At 54.6% G+C, this 20,814-nt stretch overlaps 1 protein-coding gene across 1 annotated transcript in view; it reads right to left on the bottom strand.

The window, feature by feature from the left end:
• Positions 1–8,996: 8,996 nt before the first annotated feature.
• The window catches only part of CDC25A (cell division cycle 25A), a 13,053-nt gene continuing 1,235 nt past the window's right edge, over positions 8,997–20,814 (bottom strand). Inside the window, exons 2-16 of the mRNA XM_027905968.1 lie at positions 19,341–19,420; positions 18,134–18,188; positions 17,243–17,278; positions 17,083–17,119; positions 16,620–16,721; positions 15,960–16,055; positions 15,204–15,338; positions 14,424–14,498; positions 13,673–13,822; positions 13,294–13,386; positions 12,805–12,867; positions 12,589–12,687; positions 11,438–11,568; positions 11,017–11,128; positions 8,997–9,705 (exon numbers count right to left, since the gene is read on the bottom strand). Coding sequence (XP_027761769.1) covers positions 9,565–9,705; positions 11,017–11,128; positions 11,438–11,568; positions 12,589–12,687; positions 12,805–12,867; positions 13,294–13,386; positions 13,673–13,822; positions 14,424–14,498; positions 15,204–15,338; positions 15,960–16,055; positions 16,620–16,721; positions 17,083–17,119; positions 17,243–17,278; positions 18,134–18,188; positions 19,341–19,420 — 1,405 coding nt within the window. The 3' untranslated portion in view covers positions 8,997–9,564. The remainder of the gene's footprint in view (positions 9,706–11,016; positions 11,129–11,437; positions 11,569–12,588; positions 12,688–12,804; positions 12,868–13,293; positions 13,387–13,672; positions 13,823–14,423; positions 14,499–15,203; positions 15,339–15,959; positions 16,056–16,619; positions 16,722–17,082; positions 17,120–17,242; positions 17,279–18,133; positions 18,189–19,340; positions 19,421–20,814) is intronic.

Below are 20,814 nucleotides of genomic sequence, written 5' to 3'. Positions count from 1 at the left end.
ATCAAATAAGAGGAGGTTTAAGCACTGAGAAAGCAAAGAAACCCTGGAACAAACTTCCCTGGCTTATTTAGAAACTGGAACAATCTCTGCAAGGCTGGTGAAGGTTGCAGGGCCGCGTTCCAGCACTAACAAGGACCACCAGAGCTGGGGAGATCAGAGGAACTGGGACCACCTGAGCCCCTACAGCTTCCAAACCCTCTCCTTTCATTGCAGGGACGGTGCCTTGCAAGCAAAACATACCATTTTTTCCTTTGCTGATGGCTTTGCTGACGAAGTTCTGCACCAAACTCCCTGTGTGCTGCTGCTGAGCTGGGGTTTGGCCTGGGAAAAGAGACCCAACAACATGACTTGGCAGGAGGATGAAAGACCATCGGTGTCAGGACTGTGTCCAAGGTCCCCCTCAGGGTTAGATTACAAGATAAGTGGGCAGAAATCTTGGAGGGTTTGTGATGAAAGAGAAATTTTGTGTCTGCGTGGTGAGCACGCCCCGTTATTAAAGAGCATTAGGATGTGATTTGTAACCAAATATTACAAATATGGCTATTTATTGCCAAATTATCCTGTGGTAATCCCTCAGGGCTTCCCAGTCAGAGTGCTGGGCACGGAGAGCAGAGAGATAATCTCTCTTCTAGCAGCTGGTGACAGAGAGCCTCTATTCAGAGAGGAAAATCAGGCCAAAACTGAAAGAATAGGTCAAAAAAAGGAAGTCTGTTGTTAGGGGAAGGTTGGTGTATCCGTGACAGACTTCTCTAACCCAAAAAAGGGCACAGGCACACGGGGGGGGGGAATTGGCTGCTCGCCCCTATTTATTTATCGCTGAAAATACACCCAGCTGAAAACAATCAGTGTATTTCCAAACACCAGTGTCTGTTAAATAAAAATATTGTCTCCCCTGCCAGGGCAGAGGAGGAAACCCAATCAAAGCCCTGAAATGAGATCCTGCTGCTGAGCAGAGCCCCCGGAGCGGGGCTCGATGGGCTGAGCCTCCCAGCGACCACGGCTGGTTCTGATATTCACAGCCCATTAATTTCAAACCAGTTAAAGCTGCTAAACAAAGGGCCAGCATAAAATAGCTATTTTCTGCATATGCATCTGTGTAATGATGTGCAGGATGGGTTGCTGCTATTGTTCCCCCGTGCAATTGTATAATCCCAGAATGGCTCGGGTTGGGAGGGATCTTGGAAATCATCTCGTTCCACTCCCTGTCATGGGCATAATTCTTGGGAATTAATAGGCTGCACTGGTCTCTGTCACCAGCAAAGACCTGCAGGTGCCCACGGCAGGTCCTGCTCGCTGCTGGCACGGCCTCGTGTCCCGTGGGAAGTGGGGGCAGAGGAACACCAGAGGGAAGAAGGGAAGGGATTCAGGATGTTGCCAAATCCCACATTTCTAAAAAAGACCAGGGCTTTCATCCCTGCACCTCTTGCCCCCACCTCAGGCATCCCTCGTTCAGCAGTTGGACTTGATGATCCTCGTGGGTCCCTTCCAGCTCAGGGTGTTCCACCATTCACTCGTGGAAGGAAATGCTCAGGGTTTGACCAAAAGTACCTTTTGCCCAGCTTGTCCATATAAAACCCACGAAGGATCATGTGCAAATATCGCAGTGTTAACAATACCGTGGCTACAGATCTTGGCTGTTGTTATTGGAATATCCAAATTCTTCTCTGTGGAAGTTTGGTGAGACAGGAGAGCGCCCCAGGGCATTGCTTGTGGCAGGGAGGGAATGTGGGAATCTGTGTCTCTTGTGCTCCTGAAGTGTTACACTCTGAAAGCCCCTGTGCTCACAGCTGGACCGTGAAGAGATAAAATATTTCGTTCTTTTTTTTTTTACTGGAACAGCTTCTCCTCCTGGGCTGATTAAAATGTCCTGTCCTGGACATTTCCCACAACCCAGCACCGTGACTCAACTGCAGTCCAGCCCTGGGCTGCCCTGGATCTGCTGCAGAGGCAGTTCTGGATGGGCCTGGTCTGCTGGAGAGAGGAGCAACCCTGCCCACAGCTCAGCCAGCTCCACAGGCACTGCAGGGAACGGTGGCAAAGCCCAGCTCTGCTTGGAGATCACCCAGTTGTTTACGAGTGGGTGGATGTCTGCTTGTTTTTGTCAATAGCAACATCATTCTGGGGAGAGGAAAGGCTTTTCCAGCTGTCCCGTGGTGAGGGAGGAGAGAGAGCCGGGCAGGGATCTCCTCATCGCTCCCAGCAGGGAGAAGAAGCATCTGCAGCCCAGTTTTGCCACCGAAGTGCTCCGCAAGGCAGGGAAGCTCCTCCTTGGTTCGAGCCAAAAGTGGAGCGGGAGAAGAAGCTGCTTTAGACCCGTTAACCAAACGGGGTTTGTTTTTCTCGGGCTTTCCCAGTGCAGACACGCAGGAGGGTGTGAATGTGCAGCAGCCAGCGCTTCCTGCCCCCGAACATTCCCCCTGCAGCCGAGCAGCCCTGGGCCAGCGCCCAGGCTCGGATCCAGGCTCGCGGCTCGGCTCGGCACAAACATGCTCCTGACAAATGGGACTCGTGCATCCGTCTGGGGAAGAAAAGAGGCAGCACAAGAGCGCCTGGCTCCGGCTCCGGCCGCTGCTTCGCGGGGAGGAAATGTCCAGGTTGCTGCGGATTCCCTGCCGTGCCCGCTGGAGCACAGGCAGAGCCCCCGGGAGATGCTCTCTCAGGCTGAAGCAACACCCTCTCAACACGGCGATGAGCGTGAGGGGGGCGAGTGACACACAGATGAGAAGGTGGCCGAGACCCTGAGGTTCCGTGACTCACCTAAACACCGTGCAGCATCCTGGTGCTCCCGGACTGCTGCACAGGGATACCTGGGGCCTGTGGTGCCAGAGGTATCCAGAGATGGCAGGTGGTCTCAGACCACCAGAGACAGAGCACTGGAGAACTCTGCAGGGTCAGGGTCTGTGTATACCTGGAGGCTCCGTGCAGCCCACCCTGTCCCCCAGCCCACCCTGTCCCCCAGCCCCCCCTGTCCCTCACACGGGCTTGCTGGATCACACCAAGGACAGCCCTGAGCACTCCGCGCTCCCCGGATCCCAAATCCCAGGCACGGCGCGGGGCTCTGAGCTGGCAGAGCTGGCAGAGCTGGCAGAGCTGGCAGAGCTGGCAGACAGGCGGTGATGGAGGCAGGAGCACACCAGCCAAGCCTTGGGCTGCTCCCCGTCCCGGGGGCCGGAGCGCCGGCACAGCCCGCGCTCAGCGGGTCCCTCCAGCAGAACCCACGCGGAAATTGCCGGAGCCTTTCCCTGTGAGACACTGCTGGTTGTTCCTCTTGCAGTCCCAGCCCCCGAGAGCCAAACCCTCGGCCCCGCTCCCCCCGGTCCTGCCTGTCCGGCAGCTGCGGGGCCGCTCCCCCTGTCCAGTCCCGGTGCCACCAGCCGGGAGCGGATCCCGGCCGCCAGGAGCTTCCCGGTGCTGAGAGGGGCATCGGGGAGGGCTTTTCCACGAGCTCCAGCTGCTGTTTGGCAGCGGGAGAGCCCCTGCGGGGCCCGGCCACGGCCTCCGCGCTCCGCAGCCGCTTCCCCGGCCGCGCCGCGCCGCAACAATCGTGCCTTTGTCTCCCTTCTCCAAACGTCTTTATTCCCACTGTCGGCTCTCCAGGCAAGAGACGGTCTCCTAGGCCACGGACACACGTTGGTTTTGCAAACAGCTGTCGCTGTGGCGGACAGTGCCCCGCTCCCCGAACCCTCCCCGCAGAGCAGGTGGACCCGCAGCGGTCCCCGCTCCCCTTCCTGCCCGCGGCAGCGCTGGCTGATGGCACGAAGGTTGGGTGGAAATGAAAGACCGGGTCCTGCCCGATGTGAGTTTGGGGTGAAATCCCTTGGGAAAGGGCCCCGGCTGTGGAGTGGGAGCAGTGAGTGGAAAGCCCCCGCCACCCCATGTCCCCCCAGCCGCTGGGGCAGAGCTTTGCCGGATCACAGCTCTTGACAAAAAACGGATTGTGAACGACTCCAGCAGTCCCACCAGCACCAGAGCCAGCCAAAGAGTCAGCTGGGAGCAGCTGGAAATAGGAATAAACATCCTCAGCAGGGTCCAAGAGACATCTGTGCACAGCTGCAGTGTGTGTGTGTTTGTGTGTGTGTGGGTGCACGTACCCCCAGGCACACCAGGCTCGGAGCTCTCTGCCAGCCACAGACAACTCCAGGCCATCCAGAGGTGCTGGAAGTGATGCCTCTGCCCTGGTGATCTCTACTTCCCTGCCCAAGGGAGGAGCAGGTCCTGCTGGTTTCTGACAGAAGGTGGAAGCGAGGAGAGCCCCTCTGCTCTGGAGCCAGGCTGGGAGGGCTGGGGAAAGAAGAGAAGGGAAGGATCCAGGGAGACCTGAGAGCCCCTTGCAGGGCCTAAAGGAGCTCCAGGAGAGCTGGAGAGGGATTTTGGATAAGGAGCTGGAGGAGCAGGACAAGGGGAAATGGCTTTAAGGTAAAGGAGGATAGATTTAGATTAGACACTGGGAGGAAATTCTTCCCTGTGAGGATGGTGAGGCATTCCCTCAGCCTTTCCTGGTCGGAAAGGGTTCCATCCCTCTGTTCATCTTGGTGGCCTCCTCTGGACTCACTCCAACGGGTCAGTGCTCAAACTTCTTACCCAATTCCAGCCACATTTGATGAGGGCAGAGGAGCAGCCGAGGGGGCTGCAGGTTTGTGGGGCTGGTGGGGACGTGACCTGTTGTTCCCAGCGCAGAACAGAACCTGTGTCACCTCTTCCCCTCCTGCAGCAACGGGTGAACGGCCAGGACCAAACTCATCCCCTCCCCGTGGGAAACGCTGGCTCTGCACCCAGGAAAGCCCCAGACACAGCCCCGAATTCACTTTGTGGTTGCTCCGCGAGGGCAGACCCCGCGTTTCCCGGGACCGCGGGGGTGTCCAGAGAGTTCCCATGAGCACAGGGCTCCCCAAGGACCTCACACTCGCCAAACTGGTTAAATGGGTTTGGGTGCCTCGCCGTGCTGCCTCCCACGGCACAGCTCTGCTCCTCAGCCCGCGGGACTGGGGCTGCACGGGGCGCTGGCGTGACCTGAGGACACGCGTGGGCACCCCCGCTGCCCTCCCCCCGGGCACGGGACCCTCGGGATGGGGGAGCCTGTGCCCAGGGCGGGGAGCAGCTCCTGGGGCAGCTGCCAGGGCATCCCCCGGGGCCAGCCCCACTCCCCAACCCTCCACCAGCACCGGGGCTCGCCCGTGGGGCTGTGCTGAGCCGTGGCAGGGAATTCCGGGGAGGGAATCCCGGGGAGGGGGTTGCAGGGACAAGCAGCGCGGAGCCGGGGCTGTCCCCTCCCGGAGCCGGGGCTGACCCCTCCTGAGCCGGGGCTGTCCCCTCCTGAGCCGGGGCTGTCCCTCCCCGTGGCACTGGCAGGTGCCCCTCCTTGCTAAATTCCTTCCGTGGGACACCCGGGATGCGGCCACGGGACTCTTCCTACCCCAACCCGCCTTCCCGTGCCACCGACCGTGGTGACAGAAGCCACCCCACGTGGATGTACCCCGAGGTGGAGTGGGAGCTGCAGCTCCATCCACGCAGGAGCTCTTTCCCTGGGCCCCTCTCCCCTGGCTCAGCCTCCCCCCACCCCGTTCCCTGCCCTCCCCAGGACCCCGGAGCCCCCTCTGGGGACGTTCCTCTCCGTGCCCAGCCTGGCACAGGGATGTGGCACATCCCACACTCTCGGGGATTTCCTGCACACAGCGAAAGAGAAAGAAGGAAAGGACTCTTGGCCACATTCCTCTTGGCCTCCTTCCACTTTCCTCTTCTGATGTTATCCTCCCTTTTTATGGCTCCTTGCTCGAGCCTTAAGCCCCAGCAAACATCCCCAGAGAGTTCATCCAACAGCAACAGGCAGGGCCTGTCTGCAGCCAACACCCCGGGCCAGCACAGCCTGAGTGGGGCTCTGACCCCAAAAGCACACAGAGCCCCCCAGGCAGACCCCGGGGGGGGTCTCCATCACATCCCTTCTCCAGAAGTGCCCGAGGGTCTCCAAGAACACGCACATGGCCCTGTGGCAGGAGGTGAAGCTGAGGGGTGAAGCCTGGATGGGACACGGAGGCACCTCCGGGGCTGCCACCCCCTCGTGCCCACCTGCCCTTCCTCCCCTCGTGCCCACCCGCTCCAGGGGGAGCATTTTGGGTGAGGAAGAGCTTGGTGGTGCAGCCCCTGCTGCCTCACAGCCCGAGGGCAGCCCGTGCCCTGGGATCAGCACTGGCAGCACAGGTGGATGCCAGGGACAGCTCTGGTGGCACCAGGGACAGCTCTGATGGTTCCCAGGAATAGTCTGGGCATCACCTGGGAGACAGCAATATCCAGTGTCCCTGGTGAGGTGAGGAGTGGGCAGAGGAAGCACCAGGGGAGCAGCCACTGTCCCCTCCCAGCCCCCCACGGCCCACAGGGCTTGGGATAAAGGGCTGGGCCGTGGCAGGATGGCCCATGGAGCCCCCGTGGAGCAAGGGCCATGGCACAGCAGGGTCACCCCTGGCAGGAGGGGCATTGGGGGGGCACTGGGGTGTGACACAGCCCTGTGGGAGCAGCCACTGCCTGGCCACAGCCTGGCACCAACACTGCCAGGAGTTACAGGACGCTGCTGCCCAGCCAGCAGCTCTGCAGGGCCCAGCTTAGTCACACTTGTCACCAAAAGCCACTGCCAGGACAAGAAGCCAATGGTTTTCTCAGCAAAGCGACTTCTGCCCAGCAAAGCCATGTGAATCTGCTCTGGAACCATCAACCCACAGAGGTACAGACGGGATTTCACGGGAGACAGCTCCTTCTGTCACTTCTCCCTGTCAACCCCCCCCCAGCTTTGGGGAGAGGGGCTCTCCCAGCCCCTGCCTGACACAGATCCAGCGCTGCCACTTGCAAACCTGCAGGAGCTTTATTAGGCAATTTGAGCTGATTAGCAGCCACGGGCACGGAGGGAGTGGAGCTGTCGGTGGCAGGAGCCAGGGTGGAGGAACAGGCTCCAAGGGACATGGGAAGAGCTGTCACACAAAGGAAACAGAGGAGGCAGAAAGGCAGAGGCAGATTTGTTTGAAAAGCTGCAAAAGGAGTGAAAAGCAGGGAAGTGGCTGGTTATGGCAGCACCGAAGGGATGTCCCACACCCACTGCCAGCTCCCAGGGGAATCCAAGGGATCCAGGAGCTGCTGGCACAGCAGGGCAGCTGGCCCTTTGCAGCTGGCCTTTATTAGCCCCAAATGCCACAAAAGACAGAGCACAAGAGTCCCTTTAGGCCACCAAAGGTAACACAACGTGCGAGGAAGCGGCAACCTTTGCGCCGTTCAGGAGCTGGTGGTCGGAGCTGATGGCGGTTTAAGCTGCTTTCAGAATGAGTTTTAAGGATGACAGATGGAGGGAAGGGAAAAAAAAAACCCCACCCAGTTCTCTGCTTGAGCCTCCCGTGGATTTGGAGTCACATTGCTGTGTTTTCAGGGAAGCTTTTAATGCTGACCCCGTTGTTGGCCACCTGCTCATCACCCCCACGCTCTGCTGCAGCTCTTCCCAGCCCTGGGAAAGCCTCCAGCACAGGCAGGACCCTCCTCCAAAAGCGAGCTGAGACTCCACGATGACCATGGGATGATGGGAGTGCCCAGCTTTGACATTCAGGTGGCTGCAGCCCTGGAGTTCACAGAATGCCAGAAGGGATCTCAAAGCTCATCCAGTGCCACCCCCTGCCGTGGGCAGGGACACCTTCCACCAGCCCAGGGTGCTCCAACCTGGCCTTGGACACTTCCAGGGAAGGGGCAGCCACAGCTTCTCTGGCAGTGTTTGTCCTGCAAGCAACAAGCAAAGACACAGGACACAAAAAGCAGCAGCTGCCACCCTGGGCTTGCTCTGACATCACAGTGACACAGCGCAGCTTCACCAGAGCCTTGGCTGCAGGAACAGCTGGATTCAAACTGTTTAGGGTTTTAGGACCTTATTCCCTTTGCCCACAGCAACCTATTAAGTTCTGGGATGACGCAGTGCAGATCCTGCCTGGAACAGCCCCTTCCCACCTCAGGCCTCGGGGCACACGGAGCAAGGTGGGCTCTGACACCAGGGGGGTCATTTCCACCCCTGCAGGGCTCCAGTCATCTGAACATCAGGAGGTTTGGGATGCTGAGCAGGTCCAGGGGAGGGGCAGCTGCACGGCCTGGATTGATGCAATGGTCACTCAGGTCACTGCCCGTGGCCTCCTCCCACTCCACAAACCCCACTCAGGAGATCAGCCCTCCCAGATTTCCCCAGGGGAGAAATTTGTAACCACCATGTCTGATTTAGCATTTCCTCATCTCCCCCTTCAAGGGCTTCAGCTTTGAGGGAAAACAGCAGATTCCAATTTATTTTTTTTTAAACTAGAAAGAACTCCAAGTCTATCCTTTTTCCTTCTCAAGGGGATTAACAACTCATTTTAAGAAACAGATTTTCAGTAAAAGCAAGTCAGAACTCCACATAAGGCACCTCCATTTCAATATTTTTTGACATGGATACAAACAGGACACGAGAGGAGAGCTGGGAGCTTCCCAGGCCCCTGACGCTTCCAGGGAGCACCAGTTTCTCCAGGAAGTTGGTGCATGAGGAAGATGAGCCCCAGCACCATCACACCCCAAAATCCCTGGGCTGCTGCAGGACTGAAGAGGAGGGGCTGATGTGACCCCAAAAATCAGCAGCCAAGCAATTTTGGGGCTGGCACAGCAGAACTTCCTCAGCTGCAGGGCCCAAGGCTGCCGAGGAAGTTCCTCTTCCTTCAGGGATTAATTTACTTCCTGCCTTTCCTGGCAGAGGGAGAAGTGGCCACAGTCACCCTCAGGTGTGGGAGCAGCCTCCCAGGATTCCCCACACACTCTGTTCTGGGAATGTTTCAGGATAACAACTCACACCCTGGGAGGCAGCGGCGACAGAAAATCCACAGCTTTGCTCCCCGGTGCTCCTGGGATCACCCCACTGCTGACCCCCCCCTCCCCAGCCCCCAGAAATCCTCCCTCCTTTAAAACACCAACTCCTCTAAAGCTACAGAAAGAGACTATGAAATAAAACAACCTGAAGTAAACGAGGTGAACATGATATTTATGAACAGGCAATTCCTCTCAGATGGGCTTTCAAAGGCTCAGAGGTGGGAACCTCGAGCTGTAACGGGACATTTCCCATTTTCCTTCACCACAAACACTACATGGAACCAAAGCTGCAGCTGAGTACAATAATTAGCCCCCCACCCCTCCACCAGCAGGATGCCCTGGGGCAGAGAGCAGGTTTAAGTAGACCCCAGATGATCCAACCGCAGCAGCACTGGCTTCATTTGACTGTATTTAAATAAAATCGAGTAGTTAAAAAAAACAACAGGCACTAAAACCCCCTCAACACTGCTGCCCCAGGCCCCAGCACAGCCCCACGGGGGTCTCCCCACCCCTCCCCGGGCGCTCTGGGGGAGGCACAGAACACAAGAAGCCATTTTTCACCAAGCAATGTAACAAAAATAACCAAAGGCAGCTCCCGGCCGGAGCCGGGCCCGGAGCCCCGAGTTCCAGGAGTTCCCAGGGAGCAAACAGAGGGAAGAGAGAGGCAGGGCAGGCCCCCCACGCTGGACAGTCCGTGCTGGGTCCCTGCAGCCCTCAGAGCTTCTTCAGGCGACTGTACATCTCCCTCTTGCTCTTCTCCCCGGCCCAGGTCCGGCTCTTGGTGCGGAACCTCTTCAGGTCCTCCTTAAAGTCCTTGTGGTGCATCGGGCGGTAGCTCTGGGGCTCGCAGAAGCTCTGGGGACACAGGAGCTGCTGTCACCTCGGTGCCACAGGGGTGAGGATCCCACTGGCACAGCCTGGCAGCAGCCACTGGAACCACCACCCATGGCACAAACACAGGGACAGACCCCCCTGCTCCACACCAGACACTCAGAGCCCGGGGATATTCAGATCCCAGCTACCAAACCCTGGGTCCGGGGCTCTCAATCCCACATTTTCTGGCAGGCTGAGTCTCCCTGGTGCTCACCCTGGAAGGCAGGACGGGCAGGCTCTCTCCGTGCCTCGGGATCGCAGCCCCATCGGCTGTTCCGTGCTGCCACCTTGAGGCCTCGGCCACTCCTCCCCGGGACAGGGACAGCCCAAAAGCCACAGGGACAGCACAAATCCCACCTGTCCACCACCCCAGGGCAGCCAGCAGACCGCAGGGAGAGCCCAACTGGGCAGCACCCAGTGCCACCAACACCAGCATCTCCCACTGGGCCCGACATCCCAGCAGGAAGGAGCTGACAACCCCATCCAGCTGGCCATGGACAGGCCAGATATCTCCCTGAAAACACACCAGGAAGGCAATCTAAGGGATACTCTGAAGTGTGAGGGACTGAGGTGACAGTCAGGCCACGGCCTGTTTGTGCCAGGAGCACTGGAGAGAGTCCAGCCATGGAAATGCTGCAGGAGCAAAAGCCAAGTGACAGGAGACATCCCACCCTCAAAGTGCTGAGAAGAGCTGCGGGGTGTTCTTTAATTTCTTTTTCTGAATCAGAGGCTGAAAACTCGGAGCTCAGGTTTCCAATTTTGCTGTTTCAGGACTGGAGGAGACCTGAGGTTTCCATTTGTTCTCCAGCAATTACTGCCAAGCCTTGTCTTCTCCCCTGCTCTGTGCAGGTTGAGCAGCCTTAAATCCCTTCCCTCAGTGACAGTTTGTTCTAAAAGGGCAGAAACCACTTTTCTATTTTACCTCTGAGACAAGTGGAAAAACCTTTCAGCCACGACAGGAAAACAGCTCTGAGGGAAGGAACAGGCTGAGAGAGCCAAACCTGAGCCGCTCTGGGAACAGAGCACTGAGAGCAGAAAAGCCACCCCAGCCAAACCACTCTGGCCCAGTGACATGTCTGAGTATGAATAAATTAATAATACTTATCTACCGCTTCTCCTCTGAGTGTGAAAGAGATCACAGAACAATCACGGGGTGGTTTGGGTCGGAAAGGACCTTCAAGATCTTGTTGCACCCCCTGCCATGGGCAGGGACACCTTCTGCTAGATGGGGCTGCTCCAAGCCCTGAACACTCCCAGGGATGGGAATCCACAGTCTGGGGGGAAGTTCCTTACCCTGCACCTGGAGAAGAAATCCTTGTAGCCCCCCTTGAGCACGTAGAGCTCTGGGTAGTGCAGGCTGGGGTACTCGTTGCTCAGCCTGTCCTGCTCCCGCACGAACCGGCACCTGCAGCGGGGAGGTCCCGTTAAACCCTGCATTCCACAGAATTCCCAAAGCCAGCTCTCCCCATCCCTGGGATCCCAGCAGTCTGCTGCTGCCTCTCAGGAAGGGCTGAGGACCCACACGGCCACAGTGAAGTGGGTTCTCCCCTTTCCCCCTGAACATCCCAGCGCTCCAGCAGAGCCCAGCGCGGCTGCTCCCACCACGGGCTGTGCCACCGCCCTGCCAGGTGACAATCCCCGTGTGCCGGTGGTGCCACCCCCCAGCTGCGCTCCCAGCACCGCCCAGGTCCCTCTGCAGGGCGTGGGGACTCACATGCGAGGGCCCCGCTCCGAGGAGAACTCGCAGTAGAACACCACGATGACCCGCTTGTTCTCTGCCGGCTCGATCGGCTGCTTCAGCAGGTAATTCTCCACGTCCTCCTCCATGTGCAGGTTTATGGCACCCTGTAAGGGCAGGGGGAGCGGAACAAACTCATCCCGCTTCCTTGAGAGCAGCTTCCTCACCTTGGTTTGTTGGAGCAGCTCTGGAACCCTCCCTCAACACAGCCCCAAACCCCACCAGGGCACCACAGAGTCCGGGACTGGCTCTGGGTGACCAAGACCCGGTTCAGGTGGACAATTCAGCACCTGGAGGCTGTGGCTCCTTGGATTTCCCTCCTCATCCCATGTCTTTGGGACGGTCTTTGATCAAGCAGCAATGTTCAGGATCAGCTACAGAATCCCAGAGTGGTTTTGGGTTGGAAGGGACCTTCAGGATCATCCAGTGCCACCCCCTGCCATGAGCAGGGACATCTTCCCCTGTCCCAGGTTGATCCAACCTGGCCTTGGACACTCCCAGGGATCCAGGGGCAGCCACAGCTTCTCTGGGCAACCTGTGCCAGGGCCTGCCCACCCTCCTAGCCAGGAATTCCTTCCCAATATCCCATCTCTCCCTGCCCTCTGGCAGTGGGAAGCCATTCCCTGTGTCCTGTCCCTCCATGCCTTGTCCCCAGTCCCTCTCCAGTTCTCCTGGAGCCCCTTTAGGCATTGGAAGGGGCTCTAAGGCCACATCCTCTCTGGGTGATCTGTTCCTGGTTATGTTTTGCACAGCCCTTTGTTCTTTGAAGTCTGTGCTTTAAATGAAGTTTAATATTCCAGTCGTAGCTTCCCTGGATACCAGGGTGTTGCACATGGAGTGTCTTACACCCTCCCTCTGGAAACACCTCCCTGATGGCCACACAGGTCCCCTCCTGTGCTTAAGGAGGGCAGAACACTCCCCTCTGAGAGGAAAAGGCACTTCATGAGCCAAGTGTGAGCTCAGTGTCCAAGATCCAGGGAGTGGGTGGGTGTGACAGGACCCCAGTGGGGCACCTCAGGAATAACAAATCCACATGGCCTTGGATAGAAGTCAGCCCCATGGGGGGCCAAGTGACCCCATACTGCAACTTCAGACCCCTCTGGGTTGCTCTTACAGGGTCAACATACCTTGATGTGCCCTCCTTCATACTCGTAGGGGTATCTGCAGTCCATTATCACACACTGCTTGATGAAGCTCTCAAACTTCCCAGTCAGCACAGACACAATCTGAGAAAAGAACCCACAAAAATAAAAAAAAAAAAGAGTTCAGTTGTTTCAAGATGTTTTTGTGTTGTCCCCTAACTCCCAGTAAGGAATGTTTCTGCCTCTCCTTGGAGCACTCACCATTTCTGAGTCGATGTATTTTAAATCCTGATGTTTCCCATCAACAGTGTCAAGTAAATAACTCTAAGACAGGACGGAGAAAATCCAGATGTGAGTCACAGCACCCAGCAGTTCATTCTCTTGACAGATACTTTGCTGACAAGAATCTCTTCAGGAGTTAAAACTAAGACTTCCAAAGTCAGGGACAGAATTTAATTTTTTGGCTCCTACACTACAGGGGTTTTGTGGGTCTTACACCACAAATTAATCACTTTGTGTCTAACCTGTCCCTTCTCACCGACAGCCTCTCCTCATTGTTTGAGGATCATAGAATGGTTAAGGTTGGAGAAGACCCCCAAGATCACCAAGTCCAACCAAGCAAGATTTATGTAGCAGCAGCAAAGCCCCTGTAAAGGGAGGGGCTTTACAGGGCTGGTTTGAGATATCCCCACCAGGAGAGGCCATGGGGACACTCCAGCAAACCCCTGGCCGTGGAATCCCTTGCATTACCTTGGAGAAGTCCCCAATCAGGTCTCTCTGGTCACTGTCCAAAATGCTCTCAATCTCTGCTGTGGAGGGTTGGGTCCTCACCAGCTTCAGACTCTGCAGGACACAGGTTAGAGATCAGCACTGGCTGCAGACACATCCCATTCCCTGTTTCCCACAACAGAGAACTCAGACTTTACTCCAGAGCTCTGAATTCCGACTCCTCAGCTTCCCTGCTGTTCTGGGGCAAAGCTCAGCTTCAGGATACGCAAGCAGTGCCCCAGCTCCCCCAAAATCTCACTTTTCATCCAAAAAAGCTCCTGCTGACCTTCATAACCCAGACACCAATATCAGTTCTCCCCCAGCCAGTTCCCTGTTGCAAACTGGATGTGGAGTCACCCACCGTTGGGTCCTCACAAGTTCCAGGCAGGCTTTTCCTCTTCTTGCTTTTCCCTGGGGAATTCTCCTCCTGGGATCTCTCCATCCTCTTCTGGGTGGTTCTTCCTGCAATGCTGGACACGGATGAAGAGCCAAACAAGCGGCACCGTTTGGCCTGTGAGGAAGGAGAGGAGTTGAGTCGTCCAGCAAAGCTTTAGCTTGGGAAACAAACAAGCCTCGAGATTACAGATTGTTACAGATTTTGCCTTGTTTAGGACACCACCACTGCACAGCAACTGCAGGATGGTGATTGGAATTATTGAGGCTTTGCATTTCCGGTAACACTTGCTACTGGGGGGACTGGGGGAGCTTGGAGCCAAGATGAAGTGCTCTACACCAATTTGCAGCCAATCTATCAGCAGATCAAGGAGCTTTTTTACTGGAGCCTAAACTCCCTTCCCAGTCTCTTATCAGGGGATCAGCATTCCAGGTGAGCCTGTGCAGGGTGAAATCCAGCTATGCCAACAAGATTCTGATAAGGGAAGTCAAGATCTCCTCACAGTTTGTGAAGCGTAAAAAGAAACGCAATGCCCATAAACGTTCCACACCGACCAAGTCTTGCAGGCAAAGAGCTTTCAGAGATAAGGCAGCACTGCCAGGGGTTATGCCAGGCTTGTTTTGCTGTTGTCCTTAGGGATACAGTTGGCAGCAGGGCTCGCTCGTGCCAGCAGTGGCAGTGCCAGGACAAAGGCCGGTCTCTGTGCTGTGACACTCACCCGACTGTCCGCTCTCCTGGTGACCAGCGGCGCGGTCCAGAGGCTCGCCACGTCCGACGGCACCTCCTCGTCGTTCTGAGGGGGGAAACCAGGGTCACCCCACCTGCTGCCCCACGGGCTGTAAACACAGCTCCTGCACGGCTAGGGCGAGCATTCCAGCTGGGCTCAGCTGCCACAGCAGCTTCAGGAGTTTAACTCTGTCATCAGGCCAGTGCTCAGTGAAACCACAGACCCGAGCTGAGACGGGCTGGAGTTATGTCAGTTCATCGACATATCAGCAGGTGATGATCCTCCAGAGCTTTAAGCATCTCCAGCTCAGTTGGAAACAGTCTTCTATTTAAGTGGCTCCAAGGCAAACACCACCTCTGAGCTTTCCAGCAAGTTTTCTAAAGAAAAATGCCAACTGTTCCGATAATTCTCTCTCGTAATGCAGTTCTCCAGCTAAAAATAACTTCCTTGTTCACACACCAAACAAATCCCACTGTCTGCACTAGGAAAGAGCACTTGTAAGATAAGAGATACCACAGTGTGAGTTGAAAAAGATGATGATAACTCATCTCCTAGAGGGAGGTGTCCCTGCACATGGCAGGGGGCTGGAACTGGATGTTCTTTGAGGTTCCTTCCAACCCAAACCCCTCTGGCATTCCACGATTCCCTAAACCTATTGCAGCTTGACTGAGCACACCCACTTGTGCCAGAAGACACCTGCACCACAGACACATAAAGCAGCAGCAGGCAGAACTGTATTTGGGATCTCCATCCCATCCCCTTTGCACATACCTTCAAATCCTGGTCATCCAGCAGCTCCAGGAACCCATCGTCGTCCTCGCTTTCCGAGGAGGTCAGGGAATGCTGCTGCAGGAAGGCTGGCCTGTAGTTCTCCTGCTCCCCCGAGGGTGTTTCATCCATGGGAATCTGAGGGAAGACAGTTTTAATTTTAACAACATTCCTTCTCCTCCCTGAGCTGATGCCAGGACCTTCCTGCACCACAGGGAACACCGTGGCTGCTCCTCCCCGTGGAGCACACAGGACAGAGAGCAGCAGGGCAGGATGAAGGGCTGCCAGACTCAAGGAGTGGAGACAAGACTGGGCCCCCAGCCCTGTTTCTGTGCAAGGACCCATCATGATTTTTCAGCTGCTTTTCCTACAAATAAGGTCACATTTTCTCCCTGGGTGTCACATCTGGACACAAAAATCCAGCTTTTTCTGCACAGTTGTTGTTCCAAAAGCATCAGCCTCAACAGAAGTGATAGTGAAATCACTTCCAATTCCACATCAGAGCCCACACTCCCTTCAGTTACTGCAGCAGAACCTCAGCTCTGCACTGACTCATCCTTCCCAGAACAATCCACATTTCAAATTTCTGACCATCTCAGAGGAGAGAAAAATTTTATCTGGCAGATAAATAAGCCCTTTCCATTTGGCACCTGAGCAGTGGTGACTGACAGCACCGCCTTTGAACCCTAATGCAATTTTTCTTCCTCCCAGAGAGTGGGCAGCAAAGAATTAGGTGAGAATTAGTTCACAAGAACTTACAATCTGAGCTGGAGATGAATTCTGCCTTGCCCCAGCCCTTCCATCACGGAAGCACCGAGAAGCTGGTTTGGTTGGCTTCTTAAACTCAAATGACTCCTGAATTCAAAAGGAGGAAAACAATCATTTTACCAAAATGACAAACTGTGTGAGTTGCTTGGATCATTTTATCCTTATGGGTTTTTTTTTTTAAAACTACCTGACATTCTGGATTTAAGCTCCCTGCTGCCAACAGGAATGGTTTGAAGGTGAATGTTTTCAAATGAAAGATGTTACAAGTGTTTCATTTAACATAATCCAAAATTTATGCTCCTGACATTGCCTACAGGGTGAAGGCTTTTCTATCCCTGTTAGTCAACTTCTCTCCAAAATACATCATTTTTGAAGGCAGCCAAAGCTGTGCCCTCTCCTGCAGACCTGTCAGAGTCCCACTCATGGGATTCCCAGCAGCCAAAGGCACTGATTCCATGAGGAATCCATGGCAGCAGCGGGAAGAGATGGGTCAATCTACCTAAACAGCTTCCTGGAGGCAGCCCTTGGAATTCTTTAGAGCAAGCAGAGAGAATAACCTCCTCCCTTGCCACAGCCAAAAAGGAGTCAGGGTTAGTGGTAGAGCTGCACATTCAAAGTCTTCCCAATTTTTATTCCTCTCTGATCACTTACATTCTCCTTATTTTCATCTTGTGCCAATGGCTGAAAAGCATCGCTGTCCAGAGAATCAGAGTGGTTTCTCTTCAGGGCAGGGCTGGATCCCAGCAGATTTTGCTACAATGATCACACAAAAGCACCAGTTCAGCATCATGTACCAGCCACATTTCAAGCACAGAAGGGGTTATTAAAGACTGTAAAGTCTCTGGCTGTGAATTTGTGCAAAGGAAACTTTGCTGACATCTCGGCACAGGCACCGAAACGCTTCCACTGCAGCAGCGATGGAGCCACGTCACGGAGGTTTCACGGGAACTCAAGTGAGATTTAAAATGTACCAGCTGCAGTTCTGACAGTTTGCATTAAGCACCCTCAGCAGCTGGCTTTGCAGCCAGAAAATGAACAAGTTAGGCAGTGTATTCAACCAGGAACATGTTAAATCCTACAGCATTTACAGAGCATCAGTACCACTCTCACTTACTGGCAGGGAGTGTATTCTCCTGAAAGGTATTCGAAGGCTGCAATGAGAAAGAACAGAGATTTATTGCAACATTTTCTTTAAAAGACATGATTAAAACCCAACCCCCCCAACTCCATAAGCTACAGCAGACACTAAGAGTTTAAAACAGCATTATACTCACTTCAGTCTGCTGGATTTGAGAATTGCTTTCTCAAACCTAAAAGCAAGAGAGATGCACATTAAAAGTCAGCCCTATATTTAAGGGTTATGCCAAGCACAAGCCAGCACAGAATCCCAGGATGGTTTGGGTTGGAAGGGATCTTAAGGATCATCCATTCCCACCCCCTGCCATGGGCAGGAACACCTTCCATCAGCCCAGGTTGCTCCAAGCCCTTGTCCAACCTGGCCTTGGACACTTCCAGGGATGGGGCAGCCACAGTTGCTCTGGGCAACCTGCTTCTTAATGACACTTGTCTTTCCCAAACCCTATTTATAGCCAGCTTATCCCAGCCTAATTTTTGAAACACTCACTGGCTCCTTCTCCCCTCCTTCCCCTAAATTCTTTCCAGCACTGTTCAGACAAGAAGTGAGGCTGAAGGAGGAAGAGCTTGGTAAATCAGGGACTAAGGGCATCTGTCCCCATCCCTGGGAACAGACTAGGGAGTGGCAAGCTCAAAGCTCAGAGCAACTGCTTGGCATCAGTTCTAGCTGACAAGGCAGTGATGGGTCAAAGGTTGGACCTGATGATCTTAGAGGTCTTTTCCAACTTCAGTGATTCTGGAAATCTGTGACCAGTCAAGGCACAGAAAAGCACAATTTAAGTGTTGGAAAGTGCAATTTAGATGCAAGCTGGTGCAGCCTCAGAACTCCTGGTGAGGTGTGAACTCAGAGCCGACCCCTCGGTGCCCTGGGACACAGGCAGGACCCTTCCCAGCACCCCCAGCTCTGGAGCACATGAGAAGCTCACGAGGGAAGAGCCCACATGTGCCAGGAAAGGAAGAAGCCCCACCAAGCCCCATGTGTCAGTGATGCAATGTGCCCAAGTCAGGTGTAACACGTGGTGGTTACATACGTGTCCTCCACGGTGTCGCCGGAGCTCGCAGGGCCCGGTGAATCCAAGGCCAAACCTGCAGAGCACACACAGAATTCCTGGTGATCAGTACCCAGGAAACATGGAATACTGGACACTGCCACTCATTCCCACAGAAGGACCCGGGGAACTCGTGTGGGAAGTCCCACCTGCAGCCTCACCTCCAAATAAGGGTTACAGACACTCCATAAGGTTGGATTTGGACATGGATAATCAAGTGCTTGGGGAAAACCAGGAGTAATTAAAAAAAAAAACAAACCACCCTAGCCCTGCCTAGACTGCCACATGGAATACTCTTGGCTTATTCTCTCCCACACACCTTAATAAACAAACAGTTTAGTCCTTTAGGTTGGTGTGTTTTTTTTTTTTTTTTTTTTCCCTAAGCCATGTTTTAAGTTACACCTCTCTCCAGAAGGAAATTCTGGGCTCATTCCAAAAAAACAAGTCAAAAGGCCCTTCTTAAAGTACTAGAAAGAACAGGAAGCACTTCATAAGAACAAACCAAGCAGAACACTGCATTTGTTCTGAACTAAAATGCTGTGGAGCTGCAAAGTTACTCAGACACAGATTCCTGAGGAGCTGGAGAGAGTGAGAATTTAACAAGGTTGGTTGTTCTATCCTGCTCTGTGAGCTGGACTTTCATTTTAGAAGTTCATCAAGTTATTTTCTAGACCAAAAGTGCCTTCAAAGTGGGCCACAAATTCAGGTGGAAACACTGATTTCCCTGAGCTGGAGCAGTGAGGTGCCAGAGCTTCTCTGAGTATGCAAGTTACAGGGTAAGAGCTCGTTTCATTTTCACTGATAAAGTTTCTCATCTGAAAAACAGGAAATCTTTCTAGGCAGGTATCAGAACTGAAGTGTTTCAGATAAACAATCAGCTCCTGTTAGCAGAAGAAACACCAGAAACCCCAAAGCACAAGGTTGGCCCAGTTTGGGTTTAAGACAGAGAAAACTGGTGGTGTTTTCTCTCCAGAGGGCAGGAGCTCCAGGAGATCCCATTCAGAGATGGGATCCCAGCACCTTCTCCCTGTTTTCCACACCAGCATCCAGGAGCCACCCCAGGAATGGTGGGACTGCAGGCAGGGAAGGCTCTCCATCCAAGCCCTGGCAGCTGCTTGCAGTGGGAGCCGTGGAGAGCCACGTTGCTTTTCAACCCTTAATTATTAATTATTAACTGGGAAGGCCGTACCTGAGTCTGTGGATTCCGAGGATGCAGATCTTTGCAGGCCGTTCTTGTTCCCCGGGTCCTGCTCCGTGTTCTCACGCTGCCTGCAAAGGGAAGTTTTGGGATTTGGTTTAAAAGCTCTTTGAGGCAACAAATACAGCCTGGAACCTTTATCATCAGCCAGGTGAGGGGATTCCCTCTTGGAGAACCTGCAGAGCACTGTCCTGAGCTCTGGGTGCTGCTGAGAACAGGGACAATGTCACTGCTGGATCAGACCCAACACCCACAGGGCCTGAAGATTCACGGTTTGGGTTTGGAAACATTACAAATTTGGCTTCTGAAACAGGGGAAGTGTCATTTTAACACAGCAGTTATCCTGCTTGCCTCCCTGGTCTCCTCACACCGACCATTTCTCCATTCACACCAACTCTGGGGGGTTCAGTGTTCTTTTAGAGCATGCCCTGGGCCTGTGCCCTCACAAATGAAGGTTTTGATACCTCAAAATTACAGACTTGGCCATGAAACTTCTGGTTTTTGGTGCCTGAAATCACATCAGCACCTCCCAAACCACACTCCAGGGAGTTCTCTCAGAGAGCCCAGCTGGAAGTGCAACCCTCCCTCTGGCAGCCACTCCTTTGATTCACATTTTGCCAAGGAAAAAATGCCAAACTCCTAATTCAAAACCATTTCTATAAGGAGTTGCCTCCCACATTTTGTTGCATCCCCTAAAGCCCAGCACTGGGAGATAACAAAAATCATATGGAGGCTCACTTAAATAAAAGAAAAGCTACTTGATTAATTTACGTGGAGGGGACTGCCAAGGGCTTACAGGAATCCCAGGAATCTGAAGGAGGGAAGGATCCTAAAGCAGGCGATTGCAGAAAATGAGAACGATGGAAAAATCAACAAACACAAAACCAGGAGGGTTCATCGAGAGCAGAGCGGGCCAGGGCAAAGCAGGAGCCACTCAGGAGGGAACAACGGGGTTAAAAAAGACCAGGAAGAGCAAAACTGGACAGAGCAACGGCATGGCTGGAGTTCTGGGAATAGGAGAGGGAGGGGGATGCCCAGGGCAGAGCCAGGGGTGGGACACAGGAGGGGGAAGGTGGCCCAGGGCGCTGGATCCATGCGGGATGGGGGAAGGGGGAGGCATCGGGAATGGGGCAGGGGGGGTGTTTAGGGAATCATGGAAGTTTTCCGGGTGTGAGGGGGATAAAAGTCCTCGAGGCCTCGCGGGTGGGGAGCGGGGACAAACAGCTCCTCCAGGCCTCTTTTTGGGGTGGGAAAAGAGGGGCTGGAGGGCTCGGGGGTGGGGAGGAAAGAGAAGGAGAAATCCACGAGGCCTCGCTTTTTTTTTTCTTTTTTTTGGGGGGGGAGGGTGGATGAGCTCTCCGAGGCCTTGGTCTTGGAAGGAGAGGGAAGGAGACGAATTCCAATCCCTCGAGGCCTCGCAGTTGGGATTTGGGAGGGTAAAGGACATCCCTGAAGGGGTTTTGGG

The sequence above is a fragment of the Empidonax traillii genome, unplaced genomic scaffold (assembly GCF_003031625.1).
Source record: "Empidonax traillii isolate 1590-97213 ecotype Southwest subspecies unplaced genomic scaffold, ASM303162v1 scaffold1224:size237778, whole genome shotgun sequence".
NCBI classification, from domain to species: Eukaryota; Metazoa; Chordata; class Aves; order Passeriformes; family Tyrannidae; genus Empidonax; species Empidonax traillii.
Note: the sequence above shows the minus strand (reverse complement) of the source record. Positions and strands in the feature narration are given on the sequence as shown.